At 38.8% G+C, this 21,086-nt stretch overlaps 1 protein-coding gene and 1 long non-coding RNA gene across 2 annotated transcripts in view; one reads left to right on the forward strand and one right to left on the reverse strand.

Annotated features, from left to right (window-relative positions):
• LOC122806644 overlaps positions 1-11,881 on the reverse strand; it is a 67,689-nt gene extending 55,808 nt beyond the window's left edge. Inside the window, exons 1-2 of the long non-coding RNA XR_006365531.1 lie at positions 11,727-11,881; positions 11,290-11,398 (exon numbers count right to left, since the gene is read on the reverse strand). This is a non-coding gene — a long non-coding RNA (uncharacterized LOC122806644). The remainder of the gene's footprint in view (positions 1-11,289; positions 11,399-11,726) is intronic.
• Positions 11,882-11,981: 100 nt separating this feature from the next.
• Positions 11,982-21,086, forward strand: part of SNUPN (snurportin 1) — a 645,353-nt gene continuing 636,248 nt past the window's right edge. The window contains exon 1 of the mRNA XM_044077234.1: positions 11,982-12,357. Coding sequence (XP_043933169.1) covers positions 12,200-12,357 — 158 coding nt within the window. The 5' untranslated portion in view covers positions 11,982-12,199. The remainder of the gene's footprint in view (positions 12,358-21,086) is intronic.

Consider the following 21,086-nt stretch of genomic DNA (forward strand, 5'->3'; position numbering starts at 1 on the left):
CCAACAGCTCCTGGATTATCAACTTAATTCCTCCTCCTTTTTTTGGTTTCTAAACTGAGAGAATCTACCCAAATAACTTAGACCACTAGAACAGTTATCCATTAAAACATCTACTGTTTTGTTAAGTTTGCTTACACAACTGTACTTCCCTGAAGATCTAGAACCATTGCATTCCCAATTGCTTATTCATATTTTAGTACAACACCACATCAAACCAGTATTCCAACTACAAAGGAGTCCTTTCTTGTCCCCCTTACCTAAGCTTACAGCTACCTCTCATGCCTCCACGTTCAACAAATCTCAGTACTGCTAGCTTTAGCTAAAATACCTAAAATGGCAGTTGTTGTGTAGCAACATTAACACAGTTTGCTAAAACATGACAAATAATCCAGTAGCTAGCAGGATGTATGACTGGTGAAAGGTACATGACCATCATATGGCTCCATTGAGATCAAAGCTTCAAGGGAATGGATCAACAGCCAATAAATAATACACACACACACACACACACACACACACACACACACACACACACACACACTAAGGAGGCCTCCTCTACAAGGGGTGTATTCCCATCAGTTTCCCTCCAGAACTGGACATCAAATAGCATGCTGCTCATGTAGCTAGCTCATTACCATTACATGTATATACTGCATATACAATACTTATTGGGGCTACCCTGTGAAGTCACAATACAGTACTCCTTTGTTAGCACAAGTAAGCACTGCCACAGCACCTTTGGGTTTCAGGTCTGGAGTTAGAGATTTAGGGTTACGGTTTAGGACAGAGGTTGAGGATTAGGGTTCTTATGTTGCGCAATCCACTACAAGAAGCATTTGCATTACTTTTCCTAGGAGGAACAGTATACTGAAATACACCACCATTTTTCCTTTCCTTTCACACCAATTACCAAAAGCTGACGTAACTCATTTGCATAATTTGTCTTTCTAACTGGGTCATGTTACACTTGGTCACTACAAGTGACCAACACAGTTAATATTTATTTGCACTATATTACTACACTTCAAACAGTTTTGCTGTTCTTTCAATTTTAAACTACTTGCTTATCAGATTTACATATAATTTTAAGTGTTAATTGTTCAGCAACAGCCTTTTCTAGCCTAGTACATTGGCCATCTTGGAGGGAGACCTAGTTGGTCTAGTGGAAGTAGGCTAATTGTTGCTATATTTAGGTAGTGAGCACTACTGGCATGAATTTATACCTCAAGAATGACTTGTAATTTTCCTTTGCTACTGTAAACATCCTAGACATTAAGAGATTCAATTGTTAGGTGCACAGATTCAACACTTACCAGGTTGGACAAGGACAGACTGACACTCAGATGTCTTCCAGGAGCTAAGACAATGGACGTACCAAGGGCACTAAACACCATCTCCTCTAGTAACATGACTATAGTCCATGTGGGCTAAATGGCCCGTCACTGGTTCTCTTTTCTTCTTACTTTACATACTGCATTCAGCACTGCTGACATAGGTGTAGTTGATTAGCGAGTAACAAGCACAGCTCCATTTCTTCCCTGTAGTCAAGTACTACTTTCATATTTGCCTTCACTGATCAGATGCCAAGAGTGAGTGTGATCTGGGCTAAAACTGCACTGAGCTATGAACAGGCACTACTTGCTGTGAGCAAACAGTCTACTTTACCAGTTCATAAACACTACTATCTAGGTATCTCTGTCACTTCAGTATTACTATCCTACTACATGGTCTTACTAAAAAAGCACTTCTATAGTTTCTCCAAACAAGTCTTTCTATATTCACATCCGTGGTCCCCATTACTCCCAACAGAATCCTTTTCACATATTAGCATCAGGCATCAAGGAGTACTAGAAAACTTGCCCTCTTCCATTGCCAGCCTTCTAACACTTATATTAAGACAGTGAAAAAATGTTCCACTGATAATGAACTAATACACATAAATATCATCTGTGAGAGGTGCAAATACTTTCCATAGCTCACTACTTGCAGTGAGCATTGCACTGTCACATCCCCACCCATGCAAATGTAACATCATTATACTAATATAAAACTGTAGTACAATGACGCTCTCAAAACACTCTCTAGCCAAGCCTCCTTGAACTCTAAGACTAGACATCAGTGCAAACCTCTTATTATACCTGCTCTACATATCTTCATATCAAAACCAAAATGTCACAAACAGCAAAACACTCACAGGTCTGATAAGCATAATTCACTACTGGAAACATTCTAGATACTGGTAACTCAATTTTCAGGCACATTGATTCCACACTCACCAGGTTAGACCAGGACAGGGTGATAGCTGATTCCCAAGAGCTAAGACAATGGGCATATCTAGGACAATAAAGACCCTCTCCTCTATCAACAAGATTGTAATCTATGTGAGGATAAATGACCTGTCACGAAAACCTCTTAGATATACTGGCACTTACTACACTAGCTTCAGCTAACAGCAACACACTGGTGCTAAGTGGAAACCACCCTTCACCTAAAATGATTCTTAGATACAGGGAAAAATAACTGAGTTTGACGACTGGTACTTTACTGATGTCACTCTGGAAGAATCCAGCATGTATAATCCTGGCATGAAATGATCAACAGTCCCAACTTGCTTCAAGGAATTTTATATACGGGACAAAACTCTTGCTGTCCCCATTATGCCTTTTTGTGGGACAAAAGTTCATCAAGTGACCATCCCACTCTGGGAAGTACTCTGCTCCCATCCCATAGTCAGTCCATCATTAATAAAGTCTGACCATAATCTGGTTACCTTTACCCTCAAAAATTCCACACCTTCAGTTAAAAACGCATTATACAAATTAATACTAGCAATAGAAGCAACGTATAATTACAAGTCCTCCTTTATTTACATCATAAAACTAAGAAATAGCACTCAATACATATAAAACGCAAACTGTGGAAAACCAGATCTTCATATATGCTTTATTAACAGACTCCCTCACACACCACTGCAACCTTTTTAAAGAGCTACATTCCCTGCCAGTTAACAATAGGACATCCTTCTTGCTCATCTGCTTACTTTTTAAAAACTTAAACCTAGGATAATATCCACCAGCGAGATCAAAACTGCAATTGAGAGAAGAATCCTAGTTTTTAAGAAGTAGGCAAGATGACAATGTTACACTGTTAAGGTCAGCTTTTAAAAATAAAATGGGAGAAAAAGCTCATCATCTTGGTCCTGCAATCTGGAATTATCTATCTAAAATTAATTAAAAGTATTATCAACAATTAAGAATTTCAAATTAGCTCTGTGCAAGCATCTCATTAATGAATGCACCTGCAAATGTTACATGGATAATGGTTACCATTAATTTGTCACTGTTAACGTAACTACTGCATATAATTTTATTAACTGTTAAAATTTTTGTTCATTGAGCTTACAGTACATTCCTATGGAAATATAATTGTAGTAATAGCTGTGTAAAATTACACATATATTCTTTGTGCTCCTTGAACCTGGGTTATGGCTGAAAAGGGTTATTAGACCAGCCCACCTACAGGTCAACAAACAGAATTAAAATAAACTCTACTTTAAGCTTCAACATAATGGAGCCTCCCACTCAAACATCACTGTGAATATACTGGTTAGCAGGTTTGCAGCAGATTTCTCCCCTCCTGAAAATACCACCTCCTCTCAAACCTTTCCTGAATCAGTCTTCCTTAGTGATAATGGTGGGGTTGGACACGTTCTTAAAGTACTCTGAAAGACCAAGTACACTTTCTCCATGGATCCAGACAACACAGCAAAAACCAGCTCAACACTCACCAATGTAAAACATTCTGAAGCCTTTCTAAATTTAATAGACTTCTTCATCAATACATTGAAAGCCTTTAATTGGTCTGCCCTAAAAATATTTCCACTCAGTGAGGCAGTCAATACTTTAATACTTTATTTTTACAGCCATGCCCCAGTCTGCAAAAAAAAGAGAGTGAAAATTAACCACACACTGTGGCACACTACCCAGACAAAAACTATAATGTCCAACAGAGACAAACTTAGAATGAATGCTTAAACTTAAAATCCCCTATAACCTGCAGCTTCCAAGAATTGCACAATCTGAGTAAAACAGATATTTAACTAACAGACTCCAGTCTGTAAAATGACAGAATACTCTCTCTCTCTCTCACCCTACCTGTAAGTCTCCATTTGTGTAACCCAAGGCTCTATTCTTGCCTCCTTCCACTTTAATATCTTTATCAATGACCTCTGTACTTCCATTGGTCCAGACTCTCTTAGACAATAAGCGGAGCATTCCATGCTTATATATGCATCTAACAACCTGCCTCAATTCCATTTCCCGAATAAGCTTTTTCCTCAGTTGAAAAATGTCTCCATAATGCCCAGCTACGATTCAGCCCTAACAAAACAAAGTTACTGCTATCTTCCCCAAACCACATGTCTAATAAAGCAAATTTCAAAATCTTATTTTGGCTAAACAAAACTAAGACTAAAGTAGTCCCCCACAGAACACTCCTTTGAGTGATTACAGATGTTAACCTTAAATTTGACCTGCATGTTCAAAACAACATAAGAAGACTCTCAAAAAGTTAGAAATGCTCTACAGGCATAAAACTTCCTTAGTGACACCACCAAAACCACTCCTGCCACTACCTACCATCTCCCATCTCTTTAAGGTGCACCCATCCTACCAACCTTCAGACTACACTTAAAAATTAGCTAAAGGCATCTTATAACAAGGTTGCAAACTCTGCCACCAACAAACAATAACAGAGCCACCACTCTAGTGCCCTTAAGGTTTTAAATTGCTTAAACTCCCTCAGCATTTAGATCACATACAGCTTATGTCCACACACATTCACAAAGCTGACAACTGCCTAACTTCTACTCCTATTCTCCATTCCTATCACCCTAATAGACTACTTTTGATCATCATCTTCTCAGCATACATAAACCCCCACAAATCCTCTGGCCAACATCTCTACTCACTATCCCTCTGCAAGTTAGATGTACCTCTAATCTCTCCAACATCGGACTACAGAAAGGCTACCTAAATAAGACATGGCTTAGCTCCTGCACTACCCCAAGCTGAACTAATCCCTTCCTCTAGGCAAAAAATATATTTAATCCCCTCTGTTCACAAGACTCCACTCAATGTGTTTAATGTTATTTCTATGAACTGCAATTTGGGAATACTTTTAACTATTGACAAAGTTATTTTTCAACTTGTTATATTTGTCCAAATATTTGCAGTATGTATACATAGGTTCACACTATATAAACTGAAGTTGCATTTTTATTTAGTAATATGTCATTTTTCTGTATTAGGTTTTGTAAAAACTTTAACAATATTATGTCACTTCCTTTATCAGCCCCCCCCCCCCAAAAAAAAAGCAGGCCTCACTGAAAATGGGATAATATCCTGGTCAGACTTTTTGGTAAACAAATATCAAATAAATGAATACACAAACATATTAGGTTGTCTAATAAGCAGTGTTAATTGAACATTAACTCATTCATCCCCTCCTCAAAGTGTTTAATGAAGTCTTGCTACAGGCTATAACCTGAATCCGGGCACAAAGCTGTTGTAATACCACACCATAAGAGCAGACCCACCATGGACCCAGAGAACTACAGACCCATCAGCCTTGCAAGTTTTATCTGTAAAGTCATGGAACACATCGTCATCGACCTCAAAGCACGTCATCAAAACTGTGATATGCTAGCCTTGTTGCAGTTTGGCTTTGTAAAGGGCAAGCCCTGCCTGCTGAACATTGTCAGCTTTTTTTTGAAAAGGTCACTCAGGTAGCTGACTGCTGTTACACCATATGCTGTCTACCTTGATATGGCCAAAGTATATGATATCATATCACATGACAGAATTGTTTACAAGCTGAAATGGCTTAAGGAAAAAAGATACACTGTCCAAGTACATGATGCCTTCTCAGACAAAGACAGCGTGACCAGTGGAGTCCCCCAGGATATGTACTGGACCCCTTCTGTTTGGTATGTAATTTTCAAACCTTCAAACTGATAAAAATGATGTCTGGTTGTGAAAATGTTTGCTGATGATTGTAATTTGGGTGTGATCTTTCAATCCCCTTTGACTACTGATGATTGTAATTTGGGTGTGGTTGTTCAATCCCCTTTGCCTACTGATACCCTTCAAAATGAGCTATATAAAGTCAATTCTTAATGCATAGCAAAAAGGTTAAAAGTAAAACACCAATAAATGCAGCATCCCCTTCAAGGAGCAGAAATGCTCTGCATCCTATTATATTGAAAACTCCCCTTTACCATGCAAATCAGTAATATTATCCTTTCACTTATTAGCTCATGCTTATATCCATGATTATATATCTTCCTCTCCTTTGACTAGCACATGGTGACTGCAGTTAGGAAATCTTTTTACATTTACAACTAACTGCCAAGGTCATCTCTTCTAAAACCAAGGAAGTCATTGTCTTTCTATATTCTGCCCTTAGAATGTGACGCATCATTTGCATGTATTTGGCTAGACATATTAAAAAGCTAAAAAAGACATATTTGTACCAAAAAGATCTTCTGTCTCAAAACTCTTAGCTACTAGAAGGGACTGGTGCCGACATCCTTGTACTCTGTGTCATACTGGCTCCTGAGGGGAGACCTGTGCTTAGCTTACCATGCCCCTTAGAGAGACAGTTATTCTTTCCTTCTTTTCCTCAATGATTCAAAGTGTGCTACCAAAACCAACACCAGATATCTAAACATTCGTCAAGAAATAAAAGTAGACAGAGAGAGGTCACATGGCACCAGCCCTTGCTCTGATTACTAGGCTAATAGTACAACAGCCTTTACAAGCCTAGTCAGTACACCCAGGAAATGACAATATTATATATTAATTCCCCAGATATGGGGTGCAGTAGTATTGGGGTAGTGGGTCTTTGGGTGAAGTGCCGAGTCATTTTACAGACTGCCTCTGTCCATAAGGGATATGGGCAGCACGCCAGGAATGAATTTACAGTTCCCCATCCATTTATCCAAATTCTTTTTGAAGGGAATGAGGGATGGGCTTTGTTTTACAAAGATGGGAAGTTTGTTCCATGGATGAGGTAGCCTTTGGGATACAAATCTGTCTCTCTAGCAAATTCTATTAGTCACAAAAAAGGTTCAGGTTCATACAACGCATAACCCTTTATATATATATATATATATATATATATATATATATAGTGAATATGTAACATTTTCATCACAGCTGGATCAGAGTTATAGCTCAGGCATAAGTCATCTCTCAGTAAACGATATAAGATGGAGTAAAGGGTTAGGATCTTTAGTTGGTCCACATAAGACATGTGTCTTACACTTTGTATTTTCTGGAGACACTCCAGTTGGTATAAGTGCCTGGTTAGGTACATGCAGAAGTGAGCACTGTACTCTATTATGGGCCTGATGAGGGTTGAGTATAATGGCACTATGACTTCCTTTGAACTTGATGCAAGGCTTTACTTATAAGTTAAGCCACACAGAAGGATTTCCTCACTACCACAGCTACATGGCGGTTAAAGTTTAGGTTACTGTCTACCTGTGTTCCCACGTCCCTCACCACTGGGTCTACTTTTAGGGGGTGCACTACCAATATTATAACATGCAGTGTTATCCAATTCACCAAAGGGTATGGTTATTTATTTTTTTAGCATTTAGTCTCAGACCATGGTTTTGGCACCAGTTGTTTTGTCATTTAGGTCTGTTTGTAGGATATCACGATTGTCTGTGGATTTGATGATTACTCCAAACTTACAATCATAGGCAAATTTGACAAGCCAGAGGCCCCCAACATTGGCCTTCACTTCAGAGAAGTATATACCAAATGAGGGTTCCCAACACTGAATCCTATGGGGCACCGCTAGTAACAGGTTTCTTATCAGAAGTGGATTCGCCTGACTGGACAGCATGCATCCTGTCAGTCAGCCAGTTTGCTATCCACCTAACGACGTAAGAGTTTATGCCTAACGCTGTAAGGTTATCTATGATCCCAGAGTGGGAGATTGTGTTGAAAGCTTTGTCCAGGTCTAGAAAAGTGATGTTTACCATTTAACTCTCATCCATGGCCCTGGTGACTTTCTCAAAGAAGCCCACCAGATTAAGCAGGCATGTCCTCCCTTTGACAAAGCCAAATGGGTCTTGTCCAGTGTTTGGAGATTTCATATGTCATTATTGATCAGATCCATAATTCTCCCCATAGCTTTGCAAATAACATTGGTCAGGTATGGGTCTGTACTTCCATAGGTCAGTTGATGTGCCCCCCCTTGTGCAAAGGGACAACTGTTGCAGTCCTCCATTATATAGGTTCACATGTGTTTACTAGGCTAACAACCACAATGGCCTTTTTAAGCTTAGCCATGCATCCCAAATCTCTGACAACTTCTGATACCCTTGATAAGTGTAAGCATGGGCCTGGGAGATGAACCATTTACAGCTTACCTGTTTGCATTAGAGACATAGGTGCCAAACCAGGGATGAATTTCCGGTTTCCCATCCAATTGTCCAAGTTGCACTTGAATTGGTTTAGGGAGGAACACTACTTCACATGGATGGGAAGCCTGTTCCATAGACGGGGTAGTCTCTGGGATACATACTTATCTCTCCAGCAGGTCTTATTTATATTACAGGCAAGGTTTAAGTCTTTAGAATGGGTAATTATTTTACTGTTTGTTTTGTGGATATGCAGGAGGTCCATCAGAGTGAGGTCTGACAATGCCCTGTATGCTAGGCACAGATCTTCCCTCAACAGCCTGTAGGGGGTCTGCATAGGACATATTACTTATGCCCTGTATTCTTTTAGTGAGGAAACTCTGTGGACGTTCCAGTTGTTGGATATGCCTAGTTAGGTACATACCAAAGGGGGCATTGTACTCAATGATAGATTTGAGTAACGCCGAATACAGTGGAACAATGACTTCCTTGGACTTAGGTGCCATACTTTTTTTATAAGTTGCACAACATAGAATGATTTCCTCACTACTGTAGACATGTGATGATCAAAGGCTAGATTACCATCTGTGTGTCCCCGAGTCTCTGACTACTGGGTCAACTCTAAAGGGTGCGTTGTCAATATGATAGTTACCTGGGATGGATAACTCCTTAAAGGATACTATTATGCATTTACTGGCATTTAGTTTTACTTTGAAACAAAGCCCATTCGGAGGTTGTAGTTAAAGAGGGTTTCTAATAGCCCTGATATATTCTGTTTTAAGCTATTTAAAAAGCATCCTAGAATGTTGTTGGGACCCATGGAGGCTGTGTTTTTGGCTTTAGCAAGCACAGTAAAAACCTGCATCCTCATAACAAATGGTAGGGAGATGGTTGCAGGTATTTCTTTGAGTGTGGTAAGAGGTGATGGGGGGTTAACTGAACTGGTCAGCTAGCAGGTTTGCTATAGTTTCAGGTGGGGTGTAAGTGTTGCCATTCACGATTAATCTGGCATATTGCTCAGCATTTCCTCTAAGGTACATACATAATTTAAAATGTTTTATGGTTATCTTTCATCTAGGAGGCTACCTTTGCCTCGTACTTTGCTTTGACTGATTTGACCAACTCTCTAATTTGTTTGTTTAGACTGGTGAGTGTGTTTTTGCACTGTTTTGTCTGTCCATTCTTGGCTTTGGAGAGGACTTTTTTCCTTTTGTTGACTAGCCTATTTAAGATAGGAGCCTACCAGGGTGGTTTATTTTTGCCAGTAATCATAGATTTGACTCAGAGAGGTACTGCCTCCGCTATGCAGCTTTGAATGTGGTTGTACAATACTTTTGTGTATAGCACAGAGTAGGCCTCGGTGTCATCCAGGTGCAGAGGGGCTTGGAAGTTTAATAAGCTGTCCCTTAGTTGGAGGTAATTGGCCTTAGCAAACCTGACAACCTGGTTTGTATTTTTTGTGTGCACATGTGAGAGCTTTGCCTCCAATGACACTATCTACATTTCTCACATACTACTTTTGTCTGTTCTAAAATTAAGTGGTTATCGGAGAACATAAGGCAGTTACTACAGTGCCTCAGGATGCCCATATCCAGCAGGCCAGAAGCAGAGATGTCAGTAAGTGCCTATCCATTACACCAAATCCTTAGTAGATGGGAAGGAGTAGGAGAGAGAGAGTCACTAAGAGGTCCGAGTGTGCTTAGTAGTATACTATAAGATTACCTGCTGTGGTGCTGTACTCTGAGCAACTATGAGAGGGCTTCCTGTAAAGGATTTTAAATTGAAGAGGTTTGTGCATATACAAGGTACTGGCAACCACATTTGCACAAGCTTATATACCAGCAGGATGAAAGACTTTTACACAGTTAAGCCCTCAGGCCAATCAGATAAACACACGATAAGCCCTTTGGTCCCACCAAAGTGCAGAATAAAACCCTCTTAATGTAAAACAAAATGGTTTTGAGCTTAAGTATAGTAGCGAATGCTTTACAACAAAAAGCAGAACTCCTGCAGTACCAGGAATCCTTGGAAATCATGTCCCCAATACAAAAATGTGCTCAAACATAGGAAAACTTCTACAAACACAGAAAAACACTATAGAACAGAGAAATATTTTGGAAAACTCAGGAGATCTTTGGTAAACTCAGAACAGGTTTTGCAGCATCATAGATTAGGAAATATCAGGCTACTGTTAAAATGACCTAAGAGCAGCAGTAACAAAGAGGTGGCATTTCTTTAACAAATGCAGGCTGAAAAACAGTGATAAATTCAAACACTGTTCTTCTCTGTCATCCCTTGAAACATTGCTTAGACAGTTGCAGGGATGTCCTTAAATTTAAATCAGGAGTCACAAGCATCACCCTCACTGGAAATAGTGGTAGAGTCCCAGGTTGAATATCAGCAAGACACATATAGCCTCTGGGCTGTCTTTTCCTGTATATCCCATCAATTAACTGCAGTCAGGAATATGATAAGCCAGCAAGGCTATACAATGCAGTTTTCATAAATACCATCAGGGACAGCAGCTAACACAACAGATGTGCACTGCAATTCAATGCAAATTGCAATCAAAGCAGTTTTGGGGAGGGTATAATAAATATTGAAGAAATTGCTTTATTTGCAGCAATAAACACTAAATATCAGAAAAACTGGACAGTATAAATAGTGATAGAAAATCTCACTTAGACAAACCAAATTAAACGCATAGCAAGTCTGGAAGATACAAGTGTAGACATAATTATGGGTTAGCATAAATGAAAGTATAACTGGGTATTAAGTTTTTGAGAACAACCTTACTAATGTTAGCAGCTGTATTATACTACAGTTGCAAAACCAAACACTAATGGTAAAAGTACCTCTCAATGTTTCCAAGTAGACAAAATTCCCTGGAGGTGTGTGACCTTGCACGGCGAATCGTTTGTTTCCCGCTTTGCCTTTCCCATGTTATACTAAATCAGTTGAGACCTTATAAGCAGTAACATGCGTGCATTTGGATAAAGAGGCAAAAAATTATATTTAACCAATTACATTAAGAGCAAAGCATTACATTTGACCAAGTCACAAAAAGCATAAAAAAAGCACATAAAACATCCCTGTGCTGGTGGTGGGACTCGCAATGTAAACAAAACTATCAGATTGTTGTAATGACCTAAAAGCGGGTGACGATATAGTCTCAAACACTACAATTATAGATATGGATGCTAAGCTTTTTACTTAACAAAAGCTGTATTACCGCTAAAAATAAGGACAAGTAAACCAACAGTTGGTTACCAACTGGACTGTCATTATTCACCTCCAAGAAAATCTTTCGGTGAAATGGACATAAAAATCCTGAATAATTTATAGAATTCAATCACCATAAACAATATAACATTTTCTGACTGCAAACACCGGAAAATCAAACAAATTAAAACGGCATAACATAACCACTAACAGCACAAACCACCATGCCTACTTTTATCAATTGAAGATCGGTGCTAGGAACCCCTTTTTCTTTAATAGTTGTTATACGGACTATTTCTTTGGTACGCACGTGGACCACATCTTACCGAAGCTGTCAGTGAGCGGACTGTATTTAGTACGCACGTTATCAGTTTCACATGTTATGCTTGTGGACTTTTTGAGACTTGCCGTATTCATTTTTTGTGTGTGTTTGTGTTGGTTTTGTTTGATAGTTATAGCTCGAAAGCAATCTAACTGTGAGTACTATTACTAAAAAAATTGTGAACAGAATATACAACCGACTTGTTTCCTAAACCAGCAAAAATGGATGAACTTAGTCAAGTTTTAGCTACTAGCTTTTCTGTGTCCAGAGATCCGAACAGCATAGCTGCAGCTCACCCCCGGTTATCCCAATACAAATCAAAATTCAGTAGTCAGGACCAAGCTGAGCGAAGGCGCAAGCTTTTAGACCTGCAGAAATCGTAAGTGTGATTAAGAACTAATCTTTTCACTTTCTGAAGCAATGTTTTGCTGCCTTGGTGACTAATCGTAGCATGTTATTTAACGCTAATTGCTAATTTTTATTTTATTTTACATTTGTTAACCGGGCTAGTCCAACTGGATACATGTCCATTTTCAGTGGAGGTCCGGGGAGAAAAGCTCCGATATCTACTGCATGACAGGTATAAAATACAATAATGTACAATAATAAACAAGGCGTTTGAACCACAATTACAGGATGTTCAGTAAAAGGTGATCAGACAGAGACATAGCAGTTACGTAAGTTCAGGTAAACATAATTTGTAACAGAATTAATTACATTATTTAAAAGTTTAACAATAGAAATTTGAGTAAAGTCTATTTTTAGTAGGGGGAGACAGTTACCCAACAGAAATGGAAAGTGTGAAGTAATAGAGTTGGGAGAAAGAGGAGAGGGGGCAGGAGAAGGGAGGAGGTAAAAAGATCAGCTAGGGTTATTGCAAGAGCATAGCCAGTGGTTGGTTAGAAAGTGTTTCAGTTTAGTTTTAAATAGTGGAAATGAAGTTAGGGCTGTGAGGTCTTGAGGAAGTTGATTCCAAATTTTACCAACTGAGTTGGAAAATATGGAGTCACCCGCAGTGTTCTTTGATAGAGAAGTTTGAATCAGTATTTTATTAGAAGAGCGTAGGTTTTTTGGGTTGTTATAGGGTTTTATAAGGGTGGAGAGCATTGGTGTATTCTCAGGGTGATGAAGGGCTTTGTGGGCAATTGTAAGGTGATAGTATTGAATTAGGTGGGGTAACTCCAGCCACCCTAGTTTTAGGAGATTCAGGCAATGATGAGTTTTATATGGAGAGGCAGTAGCAAATCTGGCAGTGTTGTTGTATGCTGCTGTAAGATTATTGAGGTTATATTTTGAAAGATTAGTGTATATGGGGGAAGCATATAATAGGGTAGAGATTAAGTGGGTTCTAGCTATGGTAGTTCTAGCTTCAGGAGTTGAGAAAGATTTGATTCTGTAGAGAGAACCTAATTTTCTATTAGTTGCTTTTATGATGGAGTTAATATGAAAGTCAAATTTTAGTAGGTTGTCAATAGTAATACCCAAAAGTTTGGTTGTTTGGCCTGGAGAGATAAGGGTGCCATTGTTAGAAGTAAGTGTGAAGTTAATAGAGGGAGACAGGTGTGTGGGTGAAAAGAGGAGAAGTTTGGTTTTCTTAGGGTTAAGGAGGAGACAGTGATTGGAGAACCATTTCTCTATAGTGGTAAAAGTTTTTTTGGGTAAGGGAGTGGAGGTCAGCTTGGTTTGTGGCAGAGCAAATAATGGTGGTGTCATCAGCATATTGAATACAAGTAGTTAGAGGGGTGGCAAGTTACAGGTCATTAATAAAAATGGAAAATAGAAGAGGACCTAAGATGGAGCCCTGAGGGACCCCTATAGTGGTAGAGAGAAGTTCAGAAAGATGGTTGTCCCATAAAACAGCTTGTTTCCGATTATGAAGATAGGACGTAAACCAATTTAAGGCAAAATTGTCAAGAGAGAGAGATTTTAAACGATGTAGGAGGCGTTGGTGATTGACCATGTCAAAGGCTTTTGACAGGTCTACAAAAAATGCTGACGAGAGAATATTGTTATTGCGTTTTTTGTTAATGGAGTCAATAAAGGATAATAAGGCTGTGGTGGTGCTATGGCATGGACGAAACCCGTGTTGGCAGTTAGCAAGGAGATTATTGGATAGGAGGTGATTAAGTAACTGTTTGTGGATGCATTTCTCCATTATTTTTGCAATAGGAGATAGCAGCACTATAGGGTGGTAGTTGGAGTACTGCAACGAATCACCCCCTTTGAAAAGAGGGATGATGTGAGAGATTTTCCAGAGTGAAGGTATAGTACTTTCTTTTAAGGTCCTGTTAATTAGTATAGAGATAGGATAGGCTATAGCTTTAGCACCTAGCTGGAGGTAATCAGCTGGTAATTTGTCAGCTGAGGGGTTGAAGGTTTAAGTTTTTGAAGTAAGTATAGAATATAGGAGGTAGGTATGGGTTTGAGTTGAAATAGTGGTGGAGTGCAGCTTGGGTTAGCTAGTATAGAGGTGTCAGGGCTTTGTTGGTTGGCTAGTTTAAGTATTGCTGAAGTAAAGAAGGTATTGAATGCATTTGCTGTTTGTAAGGGAGAATCAGGGCTGGAGCCTAGTGGATTGGGTGCTGCAACTTTGCCAGGGGATAGTAGTGTGTTAATAGATTTCCAAAATTTATGTGGTTGGTGGTGGGAGGATTGCTGTAGTTGGGTATAAAAGTTCTTTTTATCTTTTAAGATAGCTAGCTTTGTCATGTTTCTTTTTTGTTTGAAGGTAAGGTGATCAAAAGAGTTTTTAGTGGTTCGCCATTTAGTCCAGGCTTTGTTCCTACTAAGGATAAGTTGTCTAGTTTTGCTTGTGAGCCATTGAGCTGTCTTACATTTCATGCGTATAGAACGCAAGGGGGCATGATGATCAAGAATAGTAATTAAAATATTAAAGTGGTTAACAGCTTCATCTATTGGGAGAGTTTTTAGAGGTGACCAGTTAACTAGGCTAAGTTCATTTTGAAACCGATTGGGGTCGAAATGTTTTTTGCTACGAGATATACGAATTAGGGGAGGTATAGCTAGATGTGTTTTATGCCTAATAATATATGTTAGAGAGTGGTCACTAAGGTCATCTGGGAGGGTTCCTGTTGAATACTTTTGTTGGGGACTATTTGTTAAGATCCAGTCAAGTATGGTTTCTTTATTATTGATTTTGTTTGTTCTAGTTGAGGATTTAATGGTTTGATAGAATCCATGCAAATTAATAAGGGTAGATGGATTAGTTTGTTTGCATAAGTTCCAAGTCATCCTAATCATGAAATTTTAAGCTAAGCACCTGTCAGAAACTGTCTGTATATATGATTGGTTTAATCTATTGTAACACGGTTCAGTTAAAAACTTTGGGAATAGCAGTATAGCCTGCCGTACTCTGTGTGCTGACCTGAACACTTTTTTTTAAATAAAGAAGCCTCCTTCAGATGCAAGTTCTTTGCGCAGCATGAAGAAAAACGGGAGTACTTTAATTAAAATATGTAATAATAATAATAATAAAGTAAAAAATGAGTGAAAATGATGTATACATTTTAGAAGTATTTACTGAGCATCGTTTATAAGGGTGTTTTTAATGTTAAGTGGGGATAGTATTATGAGGTCTGGTTACAGAATATCATTTTCTGGCTACATCTGTGTAAGTAATTCTGCTCGAGGTGCCGTATATATTGAATCTTAACGTATATGTACAGATACACACTATTAGTTTTCCTTTCACAGCTTACGTTTATGTAAGCTTTTATAGACCCCGAAATGTAATTCATTTTTAATCCTGTGCTTGTCTGTGAGTTTTTGTTACTTTTTTAAGTATCTTAATGTAAGAACACAGAATACTGACACATTTCCAGGCATTTAATCATTTAACTTTTTTCTCCAACAGAGACTACTAACAAAGTATTTTGTAAACAAAACAAGCACTACAGTAAGAGTTATAGCTGACAGTATGATGTGAGAGTTGTAGTATAACATATTGGTGTGTCCGCTAGAGTGCATGTAGTATATGACGATAGGGTTGCCACCTTTTCAAATGCCCAAAGTGGGACAATTGTGGTGCAAGCATCAGATTTTGCAGGCCAAAACATACCCACAGCCAATCCAAAGGACAGAACTTAACTTTTTTGCCAAAATAAAAGGTTATTCTTGTAGCATTTTAGTTGCTTATTCTGTTTCTGATAGCATTTACGTGTTTCAGATATAGAATAACTGTTTTATACAACTATTACATAAAATATAGGAAATTATGTTGCCCTAAAATCTCAGGACATTTGCTATTTTTACATTTTTTTGCATGATATAGCTGCCCAAAGACTGCCCTCGCAAAGTGGGACAGGTGGTAACCCTGTATGATGATATTTGGCTGTTTTAATTGCTGACGTGTCAACTTCACACATGCTGTCTGACAGCTGGATGTCTTTACCTATCCAGCAAGTGGTTGCTCATCTGTAAGGTGTAGCTGAATCCACTAGCTAGAAAAGTTGTACATGGTGTAAATAAGATAATATTAATCCTCTCTGCTACAGCTTTTTTTTTTTTTTTTTTTTGAGAGTTTGCAGTCTTGTTTTGTAGTAAAAAGTACTTCTTGTTTTTAACTTTGAGAGGAATTAGGTTTATACACTACGGAATTGACATGAAGTACTTAAACCACCAAGAGCAGTTGTATTTTAAAATGGGAATAGCTGTAGATATCAAACATACAAAATGATGAACTGGGGAAAATTTTAACTGATGGAGCAACAATTTTTGGTGCCAGCAATCCCAACTAAATGCCAAAATAAGAACTCTGAAAAGTAATGAACAACAACAAATGTGAAACAAAGCATGAATGAATCTGAAATGAGCAAATATTTTAGATGAAATAGCCACTGTGCTTTCCGATATGGTTGAGAATCCCTGACTGTTTCCATTTAAATTTGATTACAGCTGTTAAATCATTTTATTTATTTTAGTGTACATCTTGTCATTCACTCAACCAGCATCTTTGATAATGCAAAGTAAGTTTGTAGAAAGTCAAAAGCAATGTGTGCAAAAATTCAATATCTACAACACTGCTCTATGTTTAGCTGGGGAAAGTAAAAACATGCAAGTTGTACAATTTCCATCCAGATGAGGGAGGAAAAGCTGCAATTGTTATTGAATTATCTTACTAAAGAACAGCAGTCTGATTTGGCTGCCATTAAATACAAGTTCCATCAGTACTGCAAGCATAACAAGAACGTTCAGTATATTCACTGTTCCTTTTTCACTAGAAGCCAGGGTTTACAGGAATCGATAATGCATATATGACTGAATTAAAACATAGAAGCAAAGATTGTGTGGTCTGTGAGCTGCATGACATACATTGCAGAGACATAGATTTATGCAATCAAGATGACACACTTAAGATGTAAAACTTTGTCAGGATCTGAGTTTACACTGGAGAAGACTAAATGTATGCGAAATAGTATTATTGACCAATATTCATATGAAGGAGCTTTTTGAAGATGTGGAGGTGTACCAAATTAAAACTAAGTTCGTTGATACATGACCGGGCAATATTAAGGCAAGGTACAGTGTAAAAAATGCTTCAAAACCGTATGGCAGCAAAGAATGTTGTTGTTGGGTATTATTTTTAATGTACAGTGAAGAATGAGAAGTGTTCAGCAACCACCATGTTCAGGACATGACAATACAGGGTAAGATGCCATGTCCAGCTTTTAGCAGAGTGTGTAGGAAATATGGACAGCCTAATCATTTTTCCGTAGTTAGAGAAGTCAAGGAAAAAGGGGAAGAAAATATTTTGCAAGTGACTGAGATGGATAAAATTGATTGTGTACTCACTGACTTGAACGTGGCCCATCATCATCATTAATATGAACCCCATTTTCTCCTCGTGGTTCATCTACTGTCACCATATTTCTCTCTCAGTTTAGTGCCACTTTCCTATCTTCTTCTACAGTTTGGCCTGACTGTAGTAGATATTCTCTCGCACAGTCCATCATCTCTTTGCTGGGCATCCTATTTTATCTTGCGTTCTTCCTGTTTCTCCCAAATCTTCTGCAGTAAATCGTCATCTACTTTTCTGCACACGTCTGAACTACCATAGTCAATTTTGACTTTTCCTGCAGTTGGAGCTGTTTTGGCTTCTGCTCTGTCACTCCTTCTGTCCAGCTTCTTTGACATTTTTCTGTCATATACTACCCCTTACACTCTGTACCTGATAGCTGCATCCTTCTAGCTTTGACCTCCTCAACCACCTCTGCCAGATACTTGAAGCTGCACTGTTTTTCTCCTATCTCAATATTTCCTCCACTTGCTTCCACAACTCTCATTTCTGTACTGAGTTTCATCCCACTTGCCTTCAGTTTTGCATTCCATTCCCTTATCATTTGTTGAAGTTATTATTCAGTGCCTGCTTGTAATGCCACATCATCTGCATAAAGCAGCTTTGTTGATCTGTCTCTGCCAACCTGTTTGCTAGTATGTACAGCAGAAGGCTCAAAGCTGAATCCTGATGTACAGCTGCTCCCACTGGGAAGCCGTCTGCAAGTCCAAACACTGTTTGTGCTAGTATGTACAGCAGAAGGCTCAAAGCTGAATCCTGATGTACAGCTGCTCCCACTGGGAAGCCGTCTGCAAGTCCAAACACTGTTTGTGCTAGTATGTACAGCAGAAGGCTCAAAGCTGAATCCTGATGTACAGCTGCTCCCACTGGGAAGCCGTCTGCAAGTCCAAACACTGTTTGTGCTTGTTATTGGGGTGCTTGTACTACTGCAGCTTGCATTAATTCTTCCAGTATTTTTGGGATATTGAACAATCACAGGCCTGTCCAAATCCACTTTCTTGGGACCTTGTCATATGCTTCCTCCAAGCTTAAGAATGCCCAGTTGGCTGTTTCCCCATCTCTAGCTTCTCATCAGCTGTCCATCTTGCAAGTTGTAGGAGGTTGGTTACGTTGCATCTTGAGCTGAATCAAAACTGCTGGTCTCGCATCTTACTTTCTACTATTCTGCATATTTGTTTATCTGTCACTCTCTCCAGAATTTTCATTCAGTGTGACAGAAGTTTAATACTTCTATACCTATGGTTGTGAATATTTCCTTTGTTCTTGTACTCTGGCACTAGAATGCATATTCTCCATTTATGTGGGGTATGCCTTTCTCTCAGTACTGCTACTCTTGGGAGCCATTTCTCCCTTAACTTGCCCAACATCTTTATCATATGGTGGGAGGTTTGGCATAATGGTGAAGGTCTTTGCTTCATAGACAAAGGGTACAGGGTTTGATTCTCATATTGAGTTATTGACCAGGCTTAAATAGCCCTTCAAGGTAGTTAGCCTATTTGGGTGGGAGGCTGGCATAATGGTTAAGGTGTTTACCTTGCAGACACAAGATGCAGGGTTTGATTCTCACAAGGGGTAATTGGCTAGGCTTAAAATATCTCACAAGAGCAGTTAGTCTAGTACTAATCTATGACCCTATATATGTTTGTTACCTCATTTGAGCCTGATTCTTTCCTTGACCTCTTTTCCTTAATGCTATTTATACTACTTCTGGGGTGGGCTGTTCCTCTTTCATCATAGGCTGTCTGTGAGGCAGTACAGCTTCTGTGTGGTTTTCTACATTCAGAAGCTACTGGAAATGCTCCTTCAATCTGCTTTTGATTTCCTGAGTAATGGTGAGCAGACCGTTGCAGGCATCCCTTCTGAATGGTGTCTGTCTTTTTATGTTTGTCTTGTAACCAGATGGTTTCTTTCTGTCATCTACTGAGTCGCTTTTCAGAAGCTGGTAAACTTCCTGTGACACATTGCTCTTTGCTATTGTGACTGCTGTCCTTAGCTTCTTTTGTTAGTCAACCAGTATTCCTTCTTAGTATGGTTCATTTTTTTATGTCCTCTACTTTTTCCTGAATGCCTTTTTTTGATGACTTCTTTGGTGGACTGACCCTTATAAAGGCAGAACATAATCTGTTTGTGAATGCAGGTTGATATGTTTGAGGCTGTATATATTATGTCACTGCATAAACAAAAATCATTGTCAATGTAAAATATCGCTAGACTGCAGAGATATTTTTAGAAGGAAGATTTCTTTCATTTAAGTTGAGTACTGGAGCTGACTGTAATATTACTGAAAGTGGTTTCCGAGAGCTGGCCTTGAAAAGCTTACTTGTCTGTATCAAAAATGTATAAACTAAAACCATGACTCAGATTGAATTGTGTTGTAAGGATTTGAGTACAGTGTATTGTTTCAAGTTTGGTCAGTAACCTGGAATATTGAGAAGATATGCTTGTGAACAGTTGGGTAAGACTGAACAAATTCATAATGTGTAGAAGATACAAGTGTAGAATATTTGTGATTGCAGTGCGTTTATCCAAGATGATTCAAAGATTCTCACTGATGTAATCTGCAGAGTCCGTGATTTGGAGACTTGTAGTAAATGTGGATTGCAAATTTCTGAAGTGAACAGTTCAGATGTTCATAAAAACGGTAATTCATACAGTCTGGTGGTTGCATAGGGTTATGGCTATGACCTGTAGTTCCTGTGGTACAGGGTTTGATTCTCTCATCCTCATTTGCATACTGTGTAACCTTGAGCAAGTCACTTAACTAGATAATGCTGAGGGGCAACTAGGAATTTGGGCTAGGCTACTTGGTAGCCCCTCCCCCAAGACTGAAGTCTAATAACTACTTATGAGCACATTTGTGCCATGCAGTCTGTTAAACTTCATAGTGCAGTGCTGTGTGATTGCACAGTGTAGATAATTAAGATCATGTATTTCATTTGATTAGTTTGAACAATATGCCGACTTATTTATGGAACTAGGACGTATACCAGGACAGTGCAGTGTTAAAATAAATTCAAAGGTGACACCAGTTATTAATATATCATGGAAGATGTTAGTGGCACTAAGCAAACTGAAACGGGTGGAAGGTATGAGTGTAATAGCCAAGCAGATTGATTATGCTCCATGCATCATTGTTAAACCTGACAAAATTCAGAACTACACTGAATCACCACACTTGAATAAGATTATTTTGTTAAGCACTATATTCCCTGAAAGCAGTAGAAGATTTTGTTAAGCACTATATTCCCTGAAAGCAGTAGAAGTATTCACCTTGATGCCAAGGTTATTTCTCT

This window comes from Protopterus annectens, chromosome 7.part0, assembly GCF_019279795.1.
Source record: "Protopterus annectens isolate FY-2018-M chromosome 7.part0, PAN1.0, whole genome shotgun sequence".
NCBI classification, from domain to species: Eukaryota; Metazoa; Chordata; order Ceratodontiformes; family Protopteridae; genus Protopterus; species Protopterus annectens.